General features: G+C 47.2%; 1 protein-coding gene and 1 long non-coding RNA gene across 2 annotated transcripts in view; one reads left to right on the forward strand and one right to left on the reverse strand.

Annotated features, from left to right (window-relative positions):
• Positions 1-623: 623 nt before the first annotated feature.
• The window catches only part of LOC308256084, a 32354-nt gene continuing 10546 nt past the window's right edge, over positions 624-22431 (forward strand). Inside the window, exon 1 of the long non-coding RNA XR_013961406.1 lies at positions 624-729. This is a non-coding gene — a long non-coding RNA (uncharacterized lncRNA). The remainder of the gene's footprint in view (positions 730-22431) is intronic.
• LOC308256082 (urea transporter 2) lies at positions 10809-22348 on the reverse strand. Its single transcript, XM_080684079.1, has 9 exons — positions 22272-22348; positions 21026-21185; positions 19769-19958; positions 19328-19456; positions 18209-18401; positions 16176-16323; positions 15398-15532; positions 13866-13915; positions 10809-11875 (listed from the first exon to the last, which is right to left on the reverse strand). The coding sequence occupies exons 2-9, from the start codon at positions 21171-21173 to the stop codon at positions 11675-11677; spliced, it is 1194 nt and encodes a 397-aa protein (XP_080540205.1). The 5' UTR covers positions 21174-21185; positions 22272-22348; the 3' UTR covers positions 10809-11674.

Genomic DNA, 22431 nt, shown 5'->3' on the forward strand with positions numbered 1-22431 from the left:
TTCAATCAAGAAATTAATGGAGGTTAATAAGACCTACTTTACCAAATATAAGGATTAAACAAGATCAGGCCACATCATAGGCATTCAAGCAAAGATAACCTTTATTATTATTCCCTCCTAAAAGCAGTTCCTACCTCCTACTTCTTTATTTCTGCCAATGGTGCCATCATTATCCCAGTTCTTAGGCTCAACACATGTTTGATGAGTGAGTAATGGGTGGCAGATCTGACCATCCTCGCCCATGAAGGAGAGGGGAAGGTTTCTTTCATTCGCTCCCGCTCACATTCCTGTCTTCCCAGTGTGACCCACAGACCAGAAGCACTGACATCCCTGGGGAGTTGCTCAGACAGGAGGACTTTCCGTCTCACCGGGACCTTCAGAATCAGAATGTGCATTTTAACCAGATCCCCAGGGGGTCTGCGTGCACTTTAAAGCTTGGACAGAACTGCTCTCAAGCATCCCTGTCCTTGCAACTTAGAGAAAAGGGATGCATTCAAGCTGCTGGAGTGGTGACAGCTTACAGATTCCAGCGTCTTGGTTGGAGACACCATGGTGAGTCCAAGTGAGTCATGGTTACATCCCAGCTGGCAGCAGGGAGCACGCTGTCACATGCTGGGCCCTGCTGGCCAGGGCAGAGCTCTAGTCGCAACCTCATCATCCCATTAGACTCCATCAAGCCATTCTGTCGGGTTCCACCCTCTCCTGTGCGAATTGCTTCACATAGGCTCGGTGAGTGCTTTCCCTCCCTCAGTCACTGGGAGAGATTATTTCTGGTCACGAGAGGGTAATGCTTACACGCACAGGGGCGGGCCACTTACTGCCCCGGGAGGCTGGCGGGGCCCCTATGGTCCTTTCAGAGGGCACAGGACTGATACACCCTGCACTGCAGGACTGACCCCTGCACCCAGGGTCTTGGGGATTGTTTTTAAGCATTTTCCTGGTTGGCTTCCACCCCTTGGTTCTCCAACTTAGATTCCTTGTTCTTTTTACCCAGGACCCCTGCAATGACCCACCACCCCACTCTAGTACTCAACTCCTTGCCCCAAAGGCAAAACACCCCATGTTCTGAGCTCCCCCTACCCTGCGCCTTTGCTCACCCCTGATTTCCCATCCCACTGTGTATCAGGGTGCGTTCTCAGGACTCTAGGCGATGGTGTGAAGCAAGACACAGGGAACATTAGTGTCAGGGTCAAGGCTGTATGTGATCAATGGGCTTGCGATGGGTTTCAGCACAGAGGGATTTGTAAATCATGGGCCTACCAGGGAGCCGGCTGTGTAGTCTTCCAGGGAGGGGCGGGATGCCTGTCAAGTTTCATCAAGAACCGCCATATTTTAAGGCTCTCTTGAGTTGGTGTCTTGAGTAGGCAGAGGGAACATAAGGCCCTTAACATTTGAGTGGCACCGAGTGAAGGCAGGAAAAGAAGCAATGGCCTTTGAGGAAGAAACTCAAGTGTCAGTTGAGGGAAGCGTGGCATATTTGTAGGCTGTGCACAGCTCCCTGATGGCACTGGAGGGGGTGTGCTAGGAGTGACGGCCCAAAATGCCCCTTCATGTTCGCATAAGGCACCTGAATGGACAGCCTCTGCTATTGCTTCCTTGTAATATGATACACTAACCAGACATTGAGCCCCTACTAAATACTCAGCATCAAAAAAGTATAGGTGCCCTAGCTGGTTTGGCTCAGTGGATAGAGCATCAGCCTGAAGGATCCTGGGTTCGATTCTAGTCAAGTTTGATTCTTGATCCCCAGTATAGGGCATGCAGGGGATAGTTGATCAATGACTCTCTTTCATCATTGATGTTTCTATCTCTCTCTCCCTCCCTCAATGAAATCAATAAAAATGTATTTTTAAAAAAGTATAGGTAAGAAAAATACTGCATTATATATATAAAAAAGATGTCCTTATGAACCTCTATGGCCATTTAAAATAGCAAAATTATACTTTAAGCTCTAAATATGGACAATACGGAATAGATGCAACTCACAATGTTAAGCGAAAGAACAGTCATGGAAGAGTACAGAAGGTATGATTTATACAAAGTTCAAAAACAGGCTAAACTGAGAATTCAGGATGATCATCACCATTGGGAGGGGCCACCAGGGGACTTCTGGAGTGACGATAATGTTCTGTGTCTTGACCTGGGTTCTGATTTCCTGGGTTGAGTGTTTGTGAAAATTTACCAAGCTATACACTTATACGTGCACTTTAGTGTAAGTCCATTGCACTTTAGTAAAAACTATGAAATGACAATATGAAGCAGAGTAAAGATTTCTGCTTTCCCAACAATGCAAATCTCCGCCTTACGGTAGACTAAATAGTAGCTAGGAGCTGTTGGAGGAGCTTTACTGCTATTATCTCACTTAACTGTTAAAAGAACTACAAGAACAGGTTTGTATAATTCCCATTTTAGGATAAGAGACTTGGGCTTAGAGGCATTTGACATATTCCCCAGTCCTTACAACTAGTAAGTGCTTTTCTTAGTAGCTATGCACTCTCATGGGATCCCGTGTCATTTTGAGAATCATGAGGTGGGGAACAGATCTGAGACTGGAAGACCAGACCGGAGTGGAGAGTCTGCAGTGGAAACGGAGAGCAGAGGGGACCTGCATGGGTTTTGCAGGTACTGTGGCGCCCTCTCGTGGCAATGTGTAAGTATCATAAAACAACCATCAAAACGTGCTCAGTGTGCCTGAATTCTCTGATCATTCCCATAGGATGTGTCAATGTGCAGAAGGGCACAGAAGTGGGCAGTGAAGGTGGGAAGGGAAGGGAAGAAGGTAAAGGAGAGCCAGCTTGGTATCTGTCAGCCTCTGCCACTCATCTCTTTATAGACAACTTGGCTCTCTCCCTTAATCCAAGGATGAGCAGCCATTCTCAAATGGGTGTGCACAAAAACACACAATGGAGTAAAGATAGTCTCTTCAATAAATGGTGCTGGGAAACCTGGTAAGCCACATGCAAATGAATGAAACTGGATTACAGCTTTCTCCCATGTACAAAAATTAATTAAAAATGGATCAAAGACCTAAAAATAAGACCCAAAACAATAAGTTACATGGAAGAAAATATGGGTACCAAACATATGGACCTTGGTCATAAAGAACATTTTATGAACTTGACCCCAAAGGGAAGTAAAGGCAAAAATAAATGAATGGTTCTATATCAAACTAAAAAGCTTCTGCACAGCCCAGCTGGTGTTGCTCAGTGGTTAAGCATTGACCTATGAACCAGGAGGTCACAGTTCAGTTCCTGGTCAGGGCACATACCTGGGTTGTGGGCTCAATTCCCAGTGTGGGCGTGCAGCAGACAGATGATCAATTATTCTCTCTCATCATTGATGTTTCTATCTCTCCCTTCCTCTCCAAAATCAATTTAAAAAATGTATTTTTTAAAAAGCTTCTGCACAGCTAAAGAAACTGACCATAACACAGAGAGGTAGCCAGCCAGATAGGAGATGGTATTTGTAAACAGTAGCTCTGACAAATGTTTAATTTCCAAAATATATAAAGAACTCATAAAACTCCACACCAAACAAACAACCTAATCAAAAATATGGCAAAGGACCTGAAAATACACCTCTCCCAAGAAGACAAATGAACAACCAATAGATATATGAAAAGATGCTCAACCTCACTGGCAATTAGGGAAATGCAAATCAAAACTACAATGAGATACCACCTTACACCTGTTAGAGTGGCCATTATCAATAAGACAAGCAAGAATAAGTGTTGGAGAGGTTGTGGAATAAAGGGAACCCTCATTCATCGCAGGTCTTGATGGAGCTCCCTGTCTATTTGTCCACCTGCTGTCACCGCTTCCTCATCCCTTTCACTTTCTGTCACCACCCCGGGGCAGCCCATCCCATACCTGCTCACAGCACACCTACAGCTTCTTACCTGTAGCCATGACTCTCCTCCAGGCTAGCACTGCCCATGGGGTCGGGGAGATGGACTCCAGATTGAGAGCGGCTTAGGCAGAGATACTGCTGACAACCTTACTTGCTTTACTCTTCCTTTCTAGGTCAAGGCCGCCCACACGCAGCCACTTCCGGGACCTTGCCTGTCTGCTCGGCCTACTGGGCCAGATGTTTCCTGTTAGTGGTTTCATTTTCCTTTGTATAGTCTCCTTTGGGGTGCAGGACAGGGGCCCAACAACGCTGAGAAAGAGGCACACTTCACCTTTGACGATTCTCTGTGCCTCCCTTGCATTTCCCTCCTGCTTCCAGGTGCCCAGAGCTTCTCACTGCACATGTCAGACCCACTGCTCCTTATTAAATCCACCTGGGGACTGAGGGTGGTGAGGGCAAAACAGTTGGTTGGAGTAACTCTGATTGGAGGCAGGTTGAGGCCCAAGAACAAGACACCATCGTTGTTTTCAATCGGGGCTGCACAATGGAATCACACTGGAGCTTTAAAAATACTTGTTCTCAGGCACACTGCTGACTTAATGGGCCTGGGATAGGGCCTGGGCATCAGAATCAGTGGTTCTAACCCAGCCAGGACTAAGTGTCACTTCACAATGATCAAGGTCCAATGAAGTCTGGACCTTGATCCAGCATCATGTACACAATCCAAGAGTTTGTTAGAAGCTCAGATTCTTTGTTCCACCCAGAGCTACCAAGTCAAGTTGTAGTTTGAGGCCCAGAGGTCTGTGTTTTAATTTAATAAGCACTGTTGACAATTCTTACCTGCACACGAGTTGGCAGACCAGTGCATTCCTACATGCAATGAAGGCAGAAGGGATGACGAGAGGCAGCATCCTATTTCTAAGTCTACTCCAGTGGTTTTCCAAGTGCGGTCCCTGGACTAACAGCATCAGCCTCACCTGGGAACTTGTTAGAAATGCAAGTTCTCAGGTCCTTCCCCAGACCCACTCAATCAGAAACTCTGGGATGGGGCCCAGCAATCTGTTTAACAGGTGATTCTGATGCCGGTTCAAATTTGAGCACATTTATCTGCCTCATCTGAGACCATTGACATGATTTGGGTCCTGACTGTGTGAGAAAAGGATGGTGGCAAAGGACATTTGGAGAGGCGGGAAGTTACTGTCTATAAAACAATGAAATGTTTAGGGTTGGATGGTGTGTCCACTCTGGAGTCCTTTCCCTGAACACGATTCAGGGAATGTGTGTTGGGAGGAGGCTACAGGCAGGAAGTTTGGGAAGTAAGACTCAGTCAGCTGGCCTGCCTCTGATCCTAGGTCTATTTTGTGTGTGGTTGGGTCTGTGAAACAGATCTCAAATTTGAGTCAGAATGAGTGAATGGGCTCTGTAGAGGGAGAGAGAATGGAGATGGGAGGGTGTTCAGTCAATTACTCAATCAGTTATTTCTTGGGCTACTATGTGTCCACCAGTGGGCTAGTTCTATGAAGGAAAAAGACAAAAATAACAACTCTATGTGTGTGTGTGTGTGTGTGTGTGTGTGTGCGCGCGCGCGTGCGCATGTGTGTAGATATACACATATACAAGGTGGGGCAAAAGTAGGTCTTAGAATTGTGAGTACAGGAAACACAGGGTTTATTCTTGTATTATTACTTATTAATTACTAAGGCCCAGTGCACAAAATTAGTGCATGGGTAGGGTCCCTAACGGCTGACTGCTGCCGGCTGGGGCCTCCCTTCGTTTCGCGCCGCCCCTGGTGGTCAGTGCATATCATATAGAGTGATTAAACTCCTGATCGGAACTCCTGAGGGGACACTTTGCATATTAGGCTTTTATATATATAGACTAGAGGGGGATCAGGCCTAAACTGGAAGTCAGACATCCCTCTTGCAATCCAGGATCACTGGCTCCTAACTGCTAGCCTGCCTGCCTGCCTGATAGTCCCTAACCCCTCTGCCTGCCTGCCTGATAGCCCCTAACCCCTCTGCCTGCCTGCCTGATCACCCCTAACCACTTGCCTGCCTGCCTGATTGCCCCTAACTGCCTCTGCCTTGACCCCCGCTACCATGGCTTCATCTGGAATGATGTTCGGAAGATCATTCAGCTGTCCGGTCTAATTAGCATATTACAGTTTTATTAATATAGACTGTATTACTTTCCATACAAACAACTGTAAACCTACCTTTCCCTTATCCTGAATATGGGTATCTATGTATATGTGAATGCATAAAGCATGTGTATATGCATATGCATGTATGTATATACCTATGTATATATGTATGTATGCATGTGCATGGGGGTGCATGCGTGTTTGTGCATGTGTGTATATTACAACCACTATCCTCACAGGACTTGTGAGCTCATTGGAGAGAAAAGACCCACATATTGGACACAGAACAATCGTGTGGAATTCCATGCTAATGACTTTCAGGGGCCTCTGGCGAGTTTGTTTTGAGGAAATTTTCCTAAAACAACCAGGGCTCTGCTCTGATGAGGTAGGAGGAAGAAGGAAGGGGGTGGTTCAAATGCTGAAATGAGGGGCAGCCTTAGTGTACCCCTACTTGGATAGCCAGCCAGTTCTTTCCTTAGCATCTTAAAGCTAAAATGGGTCTGATCTGGCCCCTCTGGTCCTGGACACTCACATTTTAAAGAAAACCCATGAGATGATGGCCAGGCTGTGCTGGGTATTTCTGGTCACTGGGACTGCCTGGGAATTGTGGGTAAGAGCGTGGGCTCCTCCATCCCTCCAGTGCCCACGGGCCCCACGGCATGGGCAGGTTACGTTACCTGGGTTCCCAGTTAGCCTTCACAGCAACACTGCTCCTAGGCACCCGGGTATGCTCCTCATTTTGTAGACGAGCAGCTCCGGCTGCGAGAGATCAGCTTCCCCGCTAGTGGTAACGGAGAAGGGCTGGATGCCACCCAGGTCCTCTGGTTTCAAAGCCTGGGCCTTTCCACACCACCCGTTTCACTGGCAGTTAGGTCTGATGACTGCAGCAGGCTGTGTGAATTTGTTGCTTTTATCATAGCTCCGTGCTCTTTCTGAACTCAGTCTATAGCCTACATATTTTATGTTCAAGACTGTCTTTCCCACCTTTCTGTAATCTCAACAACTAAAAATTTCCCCCTCATTTCTACATTTCACCAGAGATTTTCAAACATTCTAAAAGCACAAATAAATACATATGTTCATTCCCATTGTTACTCTAGGGAATAAAATGTTCATTTGGTTTGGAGGTGAGTGCAGAGCCACTAGGAACCCTACCCGTGCACTTTTTAGCATATAAAACACTTTGAAATGTGGTCAGAATGCTTCCAAATGCTAGTGGAGACAGAACGGGGTGCTAAGGGGCTTTGAAGGTGGTCTCTGCCCCAATTCAGGGGTCACTCTGACACTGACAATCAGAGGCTCCCATGGGGCGGAACACAGCACACACTATGGTCTGGCCATCAAAAACGTTTTAATCAAGAGTTGAGTTAATCATGTGGCTTCAACCCTGCATGGTATCTTCACTGGTCTCTGCAAGACTCCTCTCTTGAATGTGTGAAGGTGTGTCTGTCTTTTCATTTTTATACTCTACTCTCTTTCCTTCTCAGCATGTCCATGTACCTTTCTTGTTTGTGTGCTTGCAAAATAGATATTGTTGTTTTGTGTGCATGCATTTTTAATTGATGCAAATGGTGTTGATTATAAACACCATTTTCTTATTTTTATCCCAGCACTAGGTTTTTAAGGTCTGTTTCATTGCTTTGTGTATAGTACTGAGGGTCTACCTGCGGGGTAGGACTCCTCGGTGTGTCCCACCCACTTTGTCTCTGCGTCACAACAGGTGCTGTGGTGACCAGCCTTCCTGGTGGCCCACTGTGGACACGGGATGCTTTCCCTGGGAACTGCATGTACTCTGCAGGGGGATTTCTAGGTCACAAAGGGTGTTTACACTGATCCCGAGGACCTGTTCTCCAATGGCTGCACCGATCAACTTCCCACTAGCATAATACATGGCCTAGTTTATAAGTGTTCTGTGGGTGCTTAAAAAGAAGGTGTTCTCTATTTGTTCTTTTGGGGGTGGTGAGATGTGGAGTGGGAGGGTTCAGAAACCTAAATGTATATAGTAGCTCAATCTTTTTTATAAAAAATATATATTTTTATTGATTTCAGAAAGGAAAGGAGAGGGAGAGAGAGAGATAAAAACATAAATGATGAGAGAGAATCATCAATCCATCAACTGCCTTCCGCACGCCCCGCACTGGGGATTGAAACTGCAGCCTGGGCATGTGCCCTGACCAGAATCGAACCATGATCTACTGGTTCATAGGTCGATGCTCAACCACTCAGCCATGTCAGCTGGGCTAGCTCACTCTTATTAATTCTATTGTTTAGCTCCCTGATATCTCTGTTCATTTTTTGTTCTCTTGATGTACCATTTTCTAAGGTTTTGGTAAAATCTTAGCTACAATGATGAAATTGTTTACTACTCTCTGCACTTCCGTCAATTGTTGCCTGATGTATTTTGAGGCTGGTTGTTTAGTACATATGTGTTTATAATTATGATGCACTCTTGCCCTATTACTTGTTTATATCATTCTTTGTACTTTAGCTTTTTTGCCTTAAATTTCACTTTTCAAGCTATTATGGTTGATACCCTAGCTTTCTTTTAGTCCATACATATTTAGTATGTCTTATTGCATCTTTGTATTTAGACATTTTGTGTCTTTCTGTGAAAAGCAAATTGTCAGCTCTTTTTAAATAAAAGTACAACCCTTGCATTTCTGTCTTCCAGGGGTAAATTTATCTCTGTTAACATATTTTGTCAATTACTGTCATATTATGACTAAGTTCTGTCTTCTGTTTATATTTTGTACTTACTGTCTTTTTTCAGGTGACTTTCTAGAATGCTCTTCTCCTTTTTTTGCTTTCCATTAGAAAGAAAATTTTCTTCTAGTTCAAAACTTATATTTCTAATTTTGTTCTCATGGTGGTTGCCCTTATTCCTCCCTGTGGGCTTTCTAAACTTATCAACTTTGTACAAACTAAGTCCTCTAACCCGCCCTCCTGCCTCTTTTGCCTCCCTTCCTGCCATCATGTAATATTCCGGTTCTAGATTGTTACAAGTATATTTCTTCTATTTACCTCCTTTGGTGGCATTACCAAGGTATTTGATCACCCTATAGTATTCTTGTGTCTCTTGTGGCATTTTCTAGATATGTTTTTCTTCTATTTGTAGTGTTGTCAGTGTAGGGCTCTGTGGGTAAATCTCTGGAGGTCCTTCTATGTTGGGGGACATTTTGTTATACTCTTAAATGCCTTTTGTATGTGCAATGGCATCCGTGTAGGATTGTTAGATTGAATCTTCTGGCTCTGGCCTCTGAAACTCTGGTTAGGAGCCCTGCAATTGTCCTCTTTTCTTCCCACCAAATTGGCTAGTCAGTGTTGTGCTGGTAAGCTGGCTATCTGGGGGAAAGAGCCCAGATCTGTAGTTTGCCAATTACTGTGGTGTAAAGACTCCTACCATGCCTGATTTCAAGCTACCCATGTGATGTCACTAATCACAACCTTGGGAGAGATGCACTCATGTGCACCATCAGCTCTCAGGAGCTGGCGCCAACTGGCTCCCTCTCTCCTCTGTTGACGCCTAATTGAAGTGCTGGAATAGACTCCTGTGGTCATAGTACATTTTCATAAGTGAATTCTTTTGTCTGTTTCCACCCTGCTTGTTATCCTTGGCCAATTCAATTTGCTTTATAGGTGAGGCTATTGAATTACTTAGAAGAGCTAAGGGGATTTGTTAGTGGTCAATAATCAGAAAGGCATGCACGTGGAGGTTTCCTGCTCTTAATAAAACCAGATTATAACACTTTGGTGGAAAATGCAGGAAAGGGGGTATTTTAATAGTTCTATGTCATCACTTAGAGGTTCTGGGGCAGCTGAGTGAGCTGGGAGCATAAACAGCCTTTTGGAGAAATTCCTGGATGCTTAATCCTCAGGGAGCCACAACTCCATCATCATTAAAATTCAGCCTGAGACCTTCTTGGCCTCAAGGTGTGACCACAGACTCAGAAGTAGACTCTGGAGTCTGACTCTCTCCTCTTTCTTAGGTGGGAGATTTATTTCCAGCGAGAAGTGTTCCATTTTCCTGGCAAGTCATCACTGGCTAGATAGGATCTGGAAGACAAATAGGCAGCCCAGGGCTGTTGGGCTGGCAGACCATGGCTGGGATCTCAGGGCAAGCAAAGAAGAGAAGGGAAGGGAAGGGAAGGGAAGGGAAGGGAAGGGAAGGGAAGGGAAGGGAAGGGAAGGGAAAAGAAGAGAAGAGAAGGGAAGGGAAGGGAAGGGAAGGGAAGGGAAGGGAAGGGAAGGGAAGAGAGAAATGTGGACATCAGCTTTTCCTATATGATGGATTTTAGTCAAATGTAATTTTTTCCTTAAAGCTGCATTTCTAGAGGGTCTTTCCCCTCCCCCTGCCTCTTTTCTACACCCTCATCTAATGTCATCATCCCGTCATGCTAAACTGGAAGTGTGTGCAGTGAGGAGGTCCCACTGGAGGGCTATGAGAGGCTCATCCACCTTCCTCTGGGGGAGCAGTGAGAAGGCTGAGCACCTGACTTCCTCAAGGGGGCCTGTGCTTTAGGTGCTCAATGTTATGACCAGAGCAATGAAATAACACAAGGGTTCACATTTGTAATTTTTGGGTTGCAAGACTAAAAAACTATGCCCTAAAGAGTAAGCTGGGTTAACAACCTTTATTTTAACTCAAGAAGAAAAAATGACCACTGTCGTTTTTGTGACCCCCTTTGCAAGCAAATCAAACCCTCCCCTGAGAATTTTTCACTCGTTTTTCATCTCATTTTAGACACATGCTTGACTATGGCAACCCCCTCAATGTGTGAACATGTAGGTGAGTGCATTTTAAGAAAACTCTGATCTTAATTTGCTAACTTAACAGTTTAATGAGAGTATGTTTATGTCTATTACAAAAAGAAACACATTTGTTTAAAATATGATTTGAATGTTGAAAAGATCAGTTTTCATCTTATGACATTTCCAGAAACATTTCTGTTTTGTAAAGAAAGGCACGTTGGCATTCCTAACCCCATGTCTGGAGAACCTCTCATGACTCAAGAACAAATCTCCACAGATCTTTGAAATTGTTCTACCTCTTCTCCAGGTAACCCTCCATCTCTTACTTAACTCAAAGTAATTACTTGTTGGTCATGCTGATTTCGTCAGTTTACAGGAGAGAGAGCTGAATCAACACTTCTCAGGTGGAAGGGACCATAGAGTCCCTCCCTGTCATGAAAATAATAAGAAATTGGGGCTGAGAGAGGGGGTGGACTCACCCAGGGTGGTAGGAGTGCATTAGTGTCAAAGCTGGGGCAGAACCAGCCCTTTTGCCTTCTAGGCTAATGCATATTTCCTTACACTGTGCATCGCTGCATTAGATAACAAGTTGGATGACATGTCACCAACCACTGTCCCCTTCTTGGTGAGTTCTCTTTAGGGATGTGGCTTATTTTGCAGAAAAGGGAAAACTCCCCTCAAAGGAAGCTCTTCTGGAGTGAGTTGAGCAAGTCTAAACTAATCATGTCTTAGATAAGCATCGTGCTTCTTAGAACAGAGAGGTTCCTGAATGGTGACTACACAATATTTCCCTGTGCTTGGGAATAAGTATGGTTAGGCTTGCTGGGGGAGAATCACAGACGGACAGCAGGGGAGGTGAAGTGGCCTTCAGCCTGGGGACCTGCACAGCCTGCTGAAGTCTGAATTTACAGTGACTGTTTTGGAAAGGGCAACTTAGGAGACATCATAGGCCTGGTACTTTGTTATGGTTGATGGTCTTCTGTTTTTCTCCTGGGACAGGTAATAGATGCGGTTGGCCTCTGGGTAGGTGACTTTGCTGAGTGGAAGCTTGTAGATGGCGGGGTTGTTGGTTGTCAGGAGCAGGAAGGTTAGCGCCGAGAGGCAGAAGGGCCAGGTGCAGGGCGGTAATCCAAACTGGGGGGAAGGAGAACACGAGAGAAGCCTTGGTGACATCAGATGCTTGTGCCTGTTTCATCAGCCCTTACTGAACACCCTCAGGTAGAGGAGGCGATGCTTCATGTCGTTGAAAGGAATAATACTTAATTTATGACCACTATAAATAAAATCATGCAGTGGTGGCAGTCTGCAGTGTAACGGGTGAGCAAACATGCTTTGAAATGCAGCCACTGGAACCCTATTATAATATGCCTTTACGTAGGAGGCATGTTTTGTTTTGGGTTATCGGGCCAGCCTATATCCCAAGGAGTTGTGGCCATTCCTGCCTTCTCCCACAGCCCCTGCTGAAGGAATGGCTTTGGCAGTTATTTTGTAGTTCAAAGCCTTCTTTCGTTAGCCACAGCTGACTTAAGTGCAGCTTGCCATAGGCAGATGTCCTGGGAATAGAACCCCTTTCCTGAGAATTTGAACTAAGAGGCACAGAGACTGTGTTCAGAGGCTCTGGTCTGGGTGGCCATTTGGGGGCTGCGTGCAGCAGCAGAAGCCCATCCCAGAGAGACACAGGGAAACGGAGCAGACGGTAGAGAGTAGGGATGTGACATCTTAGTCCCAAGGGCTGGTGTTGGAGGGCAGCTACCTCTCTTCTCAAGGCTTACCCATGCCCAGCTTCCTTTTGCATGATGTTGACCTGTGTTTTATCCCTTAAGATTCCCTGAAGCTTTTAAATACCCCTCTCCACTCTGTTTGAGATAACTTGAATGGATAGCTTGCTAACATAAAGCCTGCAAATTCAGCTAGGAGGGAAATCAAAGCATGCCTCCCTCACTCCCAAATATCATTTTATTATAAGGAATAAAGACCTCAGGTAATACTATGGGGGTAACAGTACTATCATATGTGTGTTCAAGATGGCACTGTTGCACTACCTTAGGGTTTCATTCATTCAGCATTCTTGAGCACCTACTATGTGCTGGGCACTGTAATAGGTACTAGAGAGAAAGAGGAGAATGTGACTGGGTTCTGTTCTGAAGGAGCACACAAGCTTAAGGTGGAACAGGACTGAAGTTTTTTTGTCATCACAGTGCTGAATGTCACATGTAGCAGATGTATGCACACACTTTGACGGGGCTCAGAGGAGGGACTTAGCCCATTGGGGGACACAGGATGGTATCAGGGAAGACTAATTCTATGCTTAGAAAATTCTTTTCCATACTAAGTCCAAACTGCCCAAGTTCACTAAAGAGGGATGTAGACAGGTGTGAATAGAACACCCACCCCCATCTTTACCTGCAGGACCAACAGGACTTTCTGGCTGCCTGTGTGGGATGTGCCCTTGAACCCTTATTCAAGAGGGGGAGGCATTGGCTGCTGGCTGAGCCCTGAGCACTCTGACTGGGGCCCGGGACTCTCCCTGTGTATGAGGGGATCTAGCGCTGGCCATGTGGTGCCCCCCGACCTCACATACCACCCTGCATTGGGGCTCAGAGAAGGGGTTCTCAGGCTGCTGCATGTGCCCACAGCCACCAGCTCTAGCTTCTCTCAGGCTTGACCGGGGCTCGGCTCCTGTCTTCCCTGAACCCCCCCCCTCAGGACTACAACACCGTGCTAGTTACTATGAACAAACAATTGGCCTATTAGCTAGTCAGGCAGATGATTTATAAACATACAAAAATTAAATAATAAACATTTAAAACTAGTTCTAGAGGACAATAGAACCAGAGTTCTATCAGAAAGGAGTTTGCTTTATAAGACAATGCTCCTGAAATTGTCCTTCTATAAGGAGCTCAGCTGGCCCACTGATGATAGGGTCAGACTGGCCGACACTTGACATTTAAGCTTGTGAGGCCCAGGTCCTTCAGTCCAGCAGGTACTGAGGTGTGTAGTGTGATTTGAGACAAGAGGAATGAATTAGGGAAGGCCTCCTGCAGGAGGGGTTTTGTGTGACTTGGGGGAGATGAGAGAAGACCGGGAAGGGTATGTGGCACATTCTCAGCTCACATGGACTCACCACAGACAACATGTTGGCCAGGGCAGCACCCAGGTAGGCTGCAAACAGTGCTGGAAAAGAACCAAGAAATAGGTAAGTGACGAACAGTGCCTCAAGCTCCATCTACATATTCTCTCCCCATGCAGTGCATGCCACAAATGCTGTCTTGCACATGACAAAAATCGAATTCTGTTTCCATTGCCTGGCAGCTTAGAAAAGTGTTAAATTCCACGCAAATGCTGGCACCCCAAGGCAGCAGGTGAACTTCGTTAAAAAGGTCCAGCCTTGAGCTGTTACAGTTCTCTCGGGCCCCACCACCTTGCATTCCAGCAAAGGAACATTTAGCAGCATAAACCATAAAGGGAAATTTTACTATACAGCCAAGGCGAGTGAATCCCAGAACTCCCTGCGGGCGTATTTCATCACGAGTTATGAACATAACATGGGTTTCCAGGGAGGAGCAGCATTCTGTAAACTTAAGGAAGAGCAACTACGCCGACTGCCTCATCGCCTAGGCCCTGCCTGGGGAGGGCGCAGCAGGCTGGCCACTGGGCGGAGCCCACTGGCCACGGGTGAGATTCTGTAAAAGTGGGCCCATGTCATTGGGCTTTGCTTTGGACCTTTAATTTCTCAACTAAATGCATCCCAGTAGTTCCTAGGATGTTAACTACAGAGTTACTGAGCGCCCAGTTGGTCATAATCCTGACCACATCCTACAACATGAGCACTATTTGAAGGTCCTAGGGTCAGTGTTTGGGTGCTTAAGGTTAATCACTGTATCAGATATAAATCGCTCAATCTACACTAATAAAAGAGAAACATGCAAATTAACTATCACTCTGCTACACCCATCAGCCAATCAGAGTGAGTATGCAAATTAACCCAACAAAGTTGGCGGTTAATTTGCATACGCAGATGCGGAGTGAAGACTGAAGACAGCAAAGAAGGAAGAAGGAGGGAAAGCGGAAAGCGGGGCTGTGGAGGCAGCCGGAGGGAAAGTACAGGGCAGCAGCAGTGGCGGCAGCAGCTGAGGAAGGGAAAGTGTGTGTGTCGGGGGGGCAGTGGCGGTGGGAGGGAAGGAAAAGCAATGGGGGGGGGGTGGTGGTGGTGGCAGCTGCGGGAGGGAAGCCCCGCCTGGGCGGGCTTCGCTCAGGCCGCAGGGAGCCCTGTTCTTGTAGGAATCTTCCTGCAACGGCCTCTAGTTCCAAGTATAAAGATACATTTGCCCAAGCGCTGCTCTGTCGATTAGGTCCAATCACTGGCCAGGAAAGTAACACTCACAGGAGACAGACATGAACAACAACCAAAAACGCACCATCTACAAAAATCCCTTTTCAAGTGGCTGAACACTGTGTTCATCAGAAAGAAATTTTAATGTATTCATCACTAAACAATCATTCAACAACAATTTTAAATAAAAACCTTTCATAAAGCAAACGATCATCCCATTTGTCTGTGAAGGATCGGCAGAATTTTCCCAGGGTGGTTTTCCTGGCGGGGATAGGCCCAGCCACCTTTTTTTGGTGGAAAGGGGGTTCACGGGCAGTACCTACCACAGGCGATGGCGAGGAGGTGCGTCTGCCAGGTGATGACGTAGAACATGCCCCCTATGGCGATGCAGGCGAGCGTGCTGTTGAAGCCACACAGGCCGAAGTAGATGGAGTCAAAGGGCGTTGCAATAGTGAGAGCTGCGAGAGAAGGCAGGCACCGTGTGGGCGTGGGCTCTCCTGAGGCTTACCTGCCAGCCCCGAACCCACCATTGTCCTCGAAACCCAGCCTACTTATCCTCTGTGGCATTTATAAGAAAAAACTTAGGATTTTATTCAGCGAAAAAACACCTAAAGGAAACAAGTGACCAGAGAGCCACGTGAACATCAGTGAAGCTGTTATGGGTAGAAGAGACCCTTTGAGTAAGAACTCTGAAATCTGAAGTCCAGAGATGGTCCTTCCCTGGTCACAAAGAGGAGGATGTCTCCTTCTTCACTGATATCTTAATGTTCTCTAATGGAGAATACATCCTTCTTATCTTCATTAAATAGAAGACTTAAAATATAAACACTCCTGGAAGAAATCCATCCCAAACTTTAAATTTATACTAAGGTGTAAAGGGCTAACAGCCAAGCCTTTCTTGAGGGCAGCTTTTGCTCACAGTACCATAGGGCACTGGCACCAAAATAGAAAGAAAAAAAAATGATATAATAAAAGGAGGGAAAGTTTACAGAAACAAGCAGGTGGAAGCATTGAAGACATGTGTCCCCATTTTCTTTGGAGTTTGTCTCAGGTTCCAACATCTTTATGGCTCCCGAATAAGGGAGAAGTGCTGACACTGACCTGCTAACATCCCCATGGTGGATCCAATGGCAGCGTGCAAGCAAATAAGAGGTGACGATATGAACAAGGCTATGAGGAAAATGCCTCCAGTCCAGGGATTATCGCAGCCGTACACTTGGCCGATTCCAACAGGGATGGCTCTCAAAAGCTGTGGGCACCACAGGCAGAGACAGCTTTAACCTTGGCTGGAAAAGATTTGGCGCCAAACCCTCCACACTAACATTTTGCAACAGGTTTCTGAGGTATTTTTAGTCAAATAGCTTAACTCTAGAAGGAACACGAGCTTTATTGTTTTAATCTTGCATTCTCAGAACATTAGGGGTTAGGATGTAAAGACTCCTGTTGGGAGTTTTAAATCCTCCCTCTGACATTGACCATCTGTTTCCCCAAAACTCAAGGCTCTAATGAGATGGTAAAAAAAACCCCACCAAAACATATTCATCATGACCATAATCCATTCAATTGTCCAGGAAGTTATTTCTAAAGAATAACCACCCCAAGTTGAATTTTTCTTTCCTGGAACTTTGGGGGTTTTAATGTATTTGTATAGAATTTCCTAATTTTTTTTCTTTTTTTTTTTAAATATATTTTATTGATTTTTTACAGAGAGGAAGGGAGAGGGATAGAGAGTTAGAAACATCGATCAGCTGCCTCCTGCACACCTCCCACTGAGGATGTGCCCGCAACCAACGTACATGCCCTTGACCGGAATCAAACCCGGGACCTTTCAGTCCGCAGGCCGACGCTCTATCCACTGAGCCAAACCGGTTTCGGCTCTAATTTTTTTTCTTCATTTCTCCAAAATTCCTACATAGCTTTTCCATGGAAAATGTGGCATGGAGAATGCAAAATATCTTAAATTAACCTTTTATAATATCATCTCCATGTAGCACACCAATTAGAGTAATTTTGCCATCCAAAGACATTGGTGGGGTAAATACCGTGAAAGGAAAGCCACAGGAGTGATTGCCAACGTGGCACCTATACTCACCTGTGGCTCATGAAGGTGCACACACGCACATGCACATGCATACACACATGCATGCACACATACACATCAACAAGGACGGGGCTAACACAAACATTTCTCTTCCTAAATAATAACACTGCTGTTGCAGACTATGGAACGCTAAGAGAAACTTGGCAACATTAGTTCTGTAAGTTCTTTCAACAAGGGCAAGTGGCTTTGTGGTTAGATGATGAATTGCCAGTAACAGAGTTCCTGAGTGAGCCTAGTCTGGGTGGCGGGTGGTGGTGGTGGTGGTGGTGGGAGCTGATCAGTGTAACAGAAACTGGTGGTCGAGGGGGTATGGTGGTGGTGGAGGGAGGGGAAGCTCAGAGAAAACGTGTCCACTTAGATAAGGAGGCTGATGTGCTCATTTCTCCAGGCTGATTTAATGCTTTTGGTGTAGCCTCTTATTAATGATCTTGGCAGGCTTCCAGAGGCCAGCGTTATACACAGAATACTTGTCAAAGATGTGAAAAGCGCTGTTCTGAGTGCATGTCTTAATGGAGGAACACCTGTGCTTTCAAGTATGAGCGCACCTTGGCCTCGGAGAGCAATTACGTGTGGCGGCTGGGGCAGACCTGCCTGGGCCAGTAGATGGCGGTGTGATGTGGACGTCTTTAATGATGCAATGAGACTGGATGGAAAAATGCACATGAGCAGGATGGAAACTGGGATACAACCTCAAAGAGACTCTACAGACAGGAAGAAGGAAAGAGCCCAGGTCCTGCAGACAGGAGGCCACACTTCTAGTCTTGCCTTTGCCCTTCACTAATTTGCTGTGTGACCTTGACCTTCAGCAGTGCCTCCACCTGGCCTCAGTCTCTTCCTCTGAGGAACCAGCAGTGGCCTTTCTGGCTCTTACTTAGAAAAAGAAAAGCACAGGACGGTGGCTCATGACAAACTGTATGTAGAGTGCCTCGTGCTATAGAATAGAGTTACGACGCGTGGACCTTTCTGATGTGCAAAATAAGTAAATGCCACTTTAACACTGAGTTTGCTGTCTTCCACCTTCCACGGTACCTACCAAAGGCACTTGGACCTCCGACCAGGTGATGTTGGGCACCGAGGAGGCAGGCTGCAGCAGGGTCGTGGGGAAGAAGAGGTTGTAGGGGCCCGTGGCCGCCAGGTACAGGGTCACCATGATGTTGAAGGGCAGCGTGAACACCGGGAGGTCCCACTTGCTGAAGATGGAGCCCAGGGCACTGGAGAGGATGGGGCTGGCGGCAGAAGCACAGGAGATGCTGTTCAAGAAGCTCCTGGCCCTGACACTGGACCGAGCGGGAGTGGGTGCTCCCCGGGGCCTTCCTGGGGAAAAGCACCCTCTCTGCGCCTGACTGGCCCTGAGCTGCAATTTCCTGGCCTCTTCCTCCCTGTCCCTGGCACAGCGGCAGGGTGATGCCCAGACTAAACTTGAGAAGGGGGGCTTTCTGGGGGAAGTCTGGAGGCAGGGAGTCATAGAACTTCCGTGAAAAGTCACACAGCTCCGTGTCCAGGCAGGAGGAGAGAGGGCAGGTTGGGGGAGTGATGGGGTAGGGAATAGGGAATAGCATTCCTTCCTTCAACAAATGCTTGTTGAGCAGCTGAGAGAATGAGCCTCCTGGGCAGAGTGTCTGTGGTTTCTAGAGGTGGAGGAGGAGCTGGGCCTGGTGCACTCAGGGCCGGCCCTGGGCCAGGCCAAGAGCTCAGCAGACGGTGTAGGCCACTGAGGGGGTAGGCCTGGCCTTCATCCTACACTGGGAGGTGGTCCCAGTTTGGTTGGGGTCCCAACGACAGGGGAAAGCTTGGGAGGGGGTGGGTGGCAGCAGGAGGAATGAGAAGATTTGCAGAAACTGATGGGACCCCGTGGTGTGGCTCTTAACTTATGCTGCCTTCATTTAATTTCCCCGGGCTCTGGTAGGGCAGGACCAGAAACCCTTTAGGTCTTAAAAGAAGAAGAGGAAGGGATGGTAGGTAGGAGATGCTGTCTGGAGGCCACCTAGCACAGTGCTGGCACCGTATGGCGTTAGTAATTATTCCCAGTGGACGTTTCTGATGTGCGAGCTAAGGCGATGCCACCTTCAAAGCGAGCGTAGACACGGTCGTGGCGTTGGCATAGAGATTGGCAGTCCCTGGTAGGCACCCACAGCCTCGGAAGCCAACTCACCAAGCCATGGACATGATGGTGACCGGGAGCAGGAGCCACCAATAATAGTCGCCTCTGTCCGAGAACACGGCCATCAGCAGCCCCACCAGCACCCCGTTGTAGCCTTGCAGTCCTGCTGCGATGGCTGACCTGGGGGAGAAGGGAGGGCTGGTGACGTGGGAGCTCCCCAAGGCCCAGTGTAGGGGTGCTGCCTTCTCCAACTTCCTTCTCACTCAGATTTTCCTCAACTGGGATCGACAGCACACACCTTCGAACAGATGCCCCCGCTCCCACTCCCCTAGACGGCGTGCAGCAGTTACAAAGTCATCAGGGGATGGTGGTTCCTGGTTACCAGTGTCCTTATTTTGAGGGGTTTCCACAGTGAGGGGACAGGAAGGTGGCAACGGTCCCTGCAGGATTGGCCTCTGGCCTCACGCTGACCCTGGGGCTCCGGGAACTTACTTGTCCTGGCTGAGGATGAGGGCGGTCAGGGTGGACATCACGGTGCCCAGGCAGCCCGAGATGGCCCACCAGGGGTTCTGCACGAAAAGGCCGAGGATGATGAGCATGCCGCTGAGGGGGTTGTTCACGAACATCACCTGGGACGTGCCCCGGAGCACCCAGTCCAGGAACTGGAAGACGGGAGATTTGTCTGGAATGGAAGTAGGCAGGGAGTTGGTCAATGCTCGGGAGGATGGCCCGGGCCAGGCCCACAGTGAGCAGAGGGTGTGAGGGGCGCACCACATCTGAGGTGGGTTTGTAGGGAGCCAGCCCCCCGCTATCACCTGCCACAGAAGAGAGGAAACCAAGAAACCGAGAGGGCATTTGACTGCCCAGAGAATGCTTCAGACCCACTGCGATCAGTGGTGGTATTTTAAAAAATATAAGGACACATGTGTAACACCTTAATCAATAAAGAAATTAAAAAAAGAAAATATTGCTCAAAAAACAAAAATAAAATAAAAAAATATTTTTATTGATTTCAGAGAGGAAGGGAGAGCAAGAGAGAGATAGAAACATCAATGATGAGAAGAATCATTGATGGGCTGCCTCCCGCATGCCCCACACTGGGGATCGAGCCCACAACCCAGGCATGTGCCCTGACTGGGAATCGAACCGTGACCTCCTGGTTCCTAGGTCGATGCTCAACCACTGAGTCATGCCGGCCAGGCAACAGTGGTGGTCTTTAGGTTGTTTTTCAAGGAGTGGGTACCTGAGCTTTCTGTGCCCCGTGGGAATGGCATGAGCTGGGAAGGTGGCAACAGTCCCTGCAAGGAGTGGCTTCTGGCCTCACAATGACCCTTCCTTTCAAGAAGATGGATCTAGAAAGAAAACTCCTGCTGCACAGGGGTCATCAAACCCAAGGCCTGAGCCCTGGGGAGACTGCTAATGAGAACCTCTTGGAACAGTAGATGCAGCTTTCCAGTGAGCCGTCCATGGGCAGGCAGGCCCTCGACTCCCAGGGCTAACATGCCTGGGTGCACGCAGGGACGGGCTATTTGAGAGGCAACGCTGTGTGTTCAGCAATGAAAGCCCGCACACCTACAGGTATTGCATTCACATCCCAAGAGACTGTGTCTGTTCTAACAGCGAAATGCCTACCTTTGAAAGACAAACATAGTTTAGTCTACAGAGAACCACAGCCAAGTGTTTTCTGGGGGATGACTGGAGGGGACCTTTGAAAGGCAGGGTCAGCGGTCACTGTCACAGAAGCTTTACCTTTGAGCCCCTCTCCGCACTCTTTCATCTCTCCGGTGATGTAACTGAGGGCGCTACTGATCCTTTTCCTGCTGGCAGCCAGGTAACTCTGCATCCGGGAAGTCCTGGAGATGCTCGTGTCCACCTTTATCTCGGCGCTCTCCTCCATGGTGTCCAGGTCCTGCCCGGGGACGAGAGACAGGCTCCCACATCTGCACTTCTCACACCAAGAAGTGGCATTGTGCTCGCTGGGGCCCAGGCTAAGAGTTTCATTTAGCATTCAGTGAGATTGCTGTTTAATCATCTCCATGTTTCTGTAGCCTAGAATATCTTTTGTTCATTATGTCACCTCAGTTAATATAAGCAACAACCTTGGAATCCAACAAGACAATATCTTTATTCTCATTCTGTGGATGAGGGCTCAGGCATGGAGAGGTCTTCTTATTTGCAGACATCAAGGTCAAACAGTAGAATTGGGATTTAACCACAGATCTTTATATTCTTTAAAAAATAGTTACTTCTACTATGCCACATGCTTTCCAGAAAAAAATCTATTCCCCCACTTAGCATTAAAATGCAACTGCTCATAAAATTAAACATGCAGAGATCATGTTTTTGAAAATGGGTCTAGCTTGTTTCTGAAATGCTTAAATGCTGGGTTTAGAGTAGTGGTCAGCAAACTCATTAGTGAACAGAGCCAACTACCAACAGTACGATTGAAATTTCTTTTGAGAGCCAAATTTTTTAAATATAAACTTCTTCTAACGCCACTTCTTCAAAATAGACTCGCCCAGGTGGTGGTATTTTGTGGAAGAGCCACACTCAAGGGGCCAAAGAGCCGCATGTGGCTCGCGAGCCGCAGTTTGCCGACCACTGGAGAGGAAGATGGGGGTGGGTGTGGGTGGGGAGAGATTAACCAAAGAACTTGCATGCATAACCCATGAATAGACCATAGTGTGGTGAAGGCCTGGGGGAGGGGAGTGGGTGCGGGGTGGAGGGGGGCAATGGGAAAAAAAGGGGACATCCAAAATACGTTCAACAATAAAGATAAATTTAAAAAAGAATTCAAATAAAAGGAATATGAAACTTTATAAAGTAAACGGTGAAAAATGGACACTTTAATCCCAGGTAATTATGTTTCTGGAAATATGAATTTAAGAAAAGTTTGCCCAAACCAGAGATGCCTTTCCCAGACCTTGGCTCCCTAATCTGCACAGGCCCTGTGACTGTGGGGCGCTGCCCCTCATTCCCGCCGCTCATTACTTACCAGCAACTCGAGCGTGGCCTTCCGGTACTGATAGGGGAAAGGGTCTTTGGTTTGTCTCTCCTGGTGTTCACCTTTCCCAAACACTGCAGTTGGAAGGAAAAACATCATCAATTAGGACACCTCTACCCTGGCACTGAGCAGTAAATTCTGCGGAGGCCTC

This window comes from Plecotus auritus (assembly GCF_963455305.1).
Source record: "Plecotus auritus genome assembly, chromosome: 8".
Lineage (NCBI taxonomy): Eukaryota > Metazoa > Chordata > Mammalia > Chiroptera > Vespertilionidae > Plecotus > Plecotus auritus.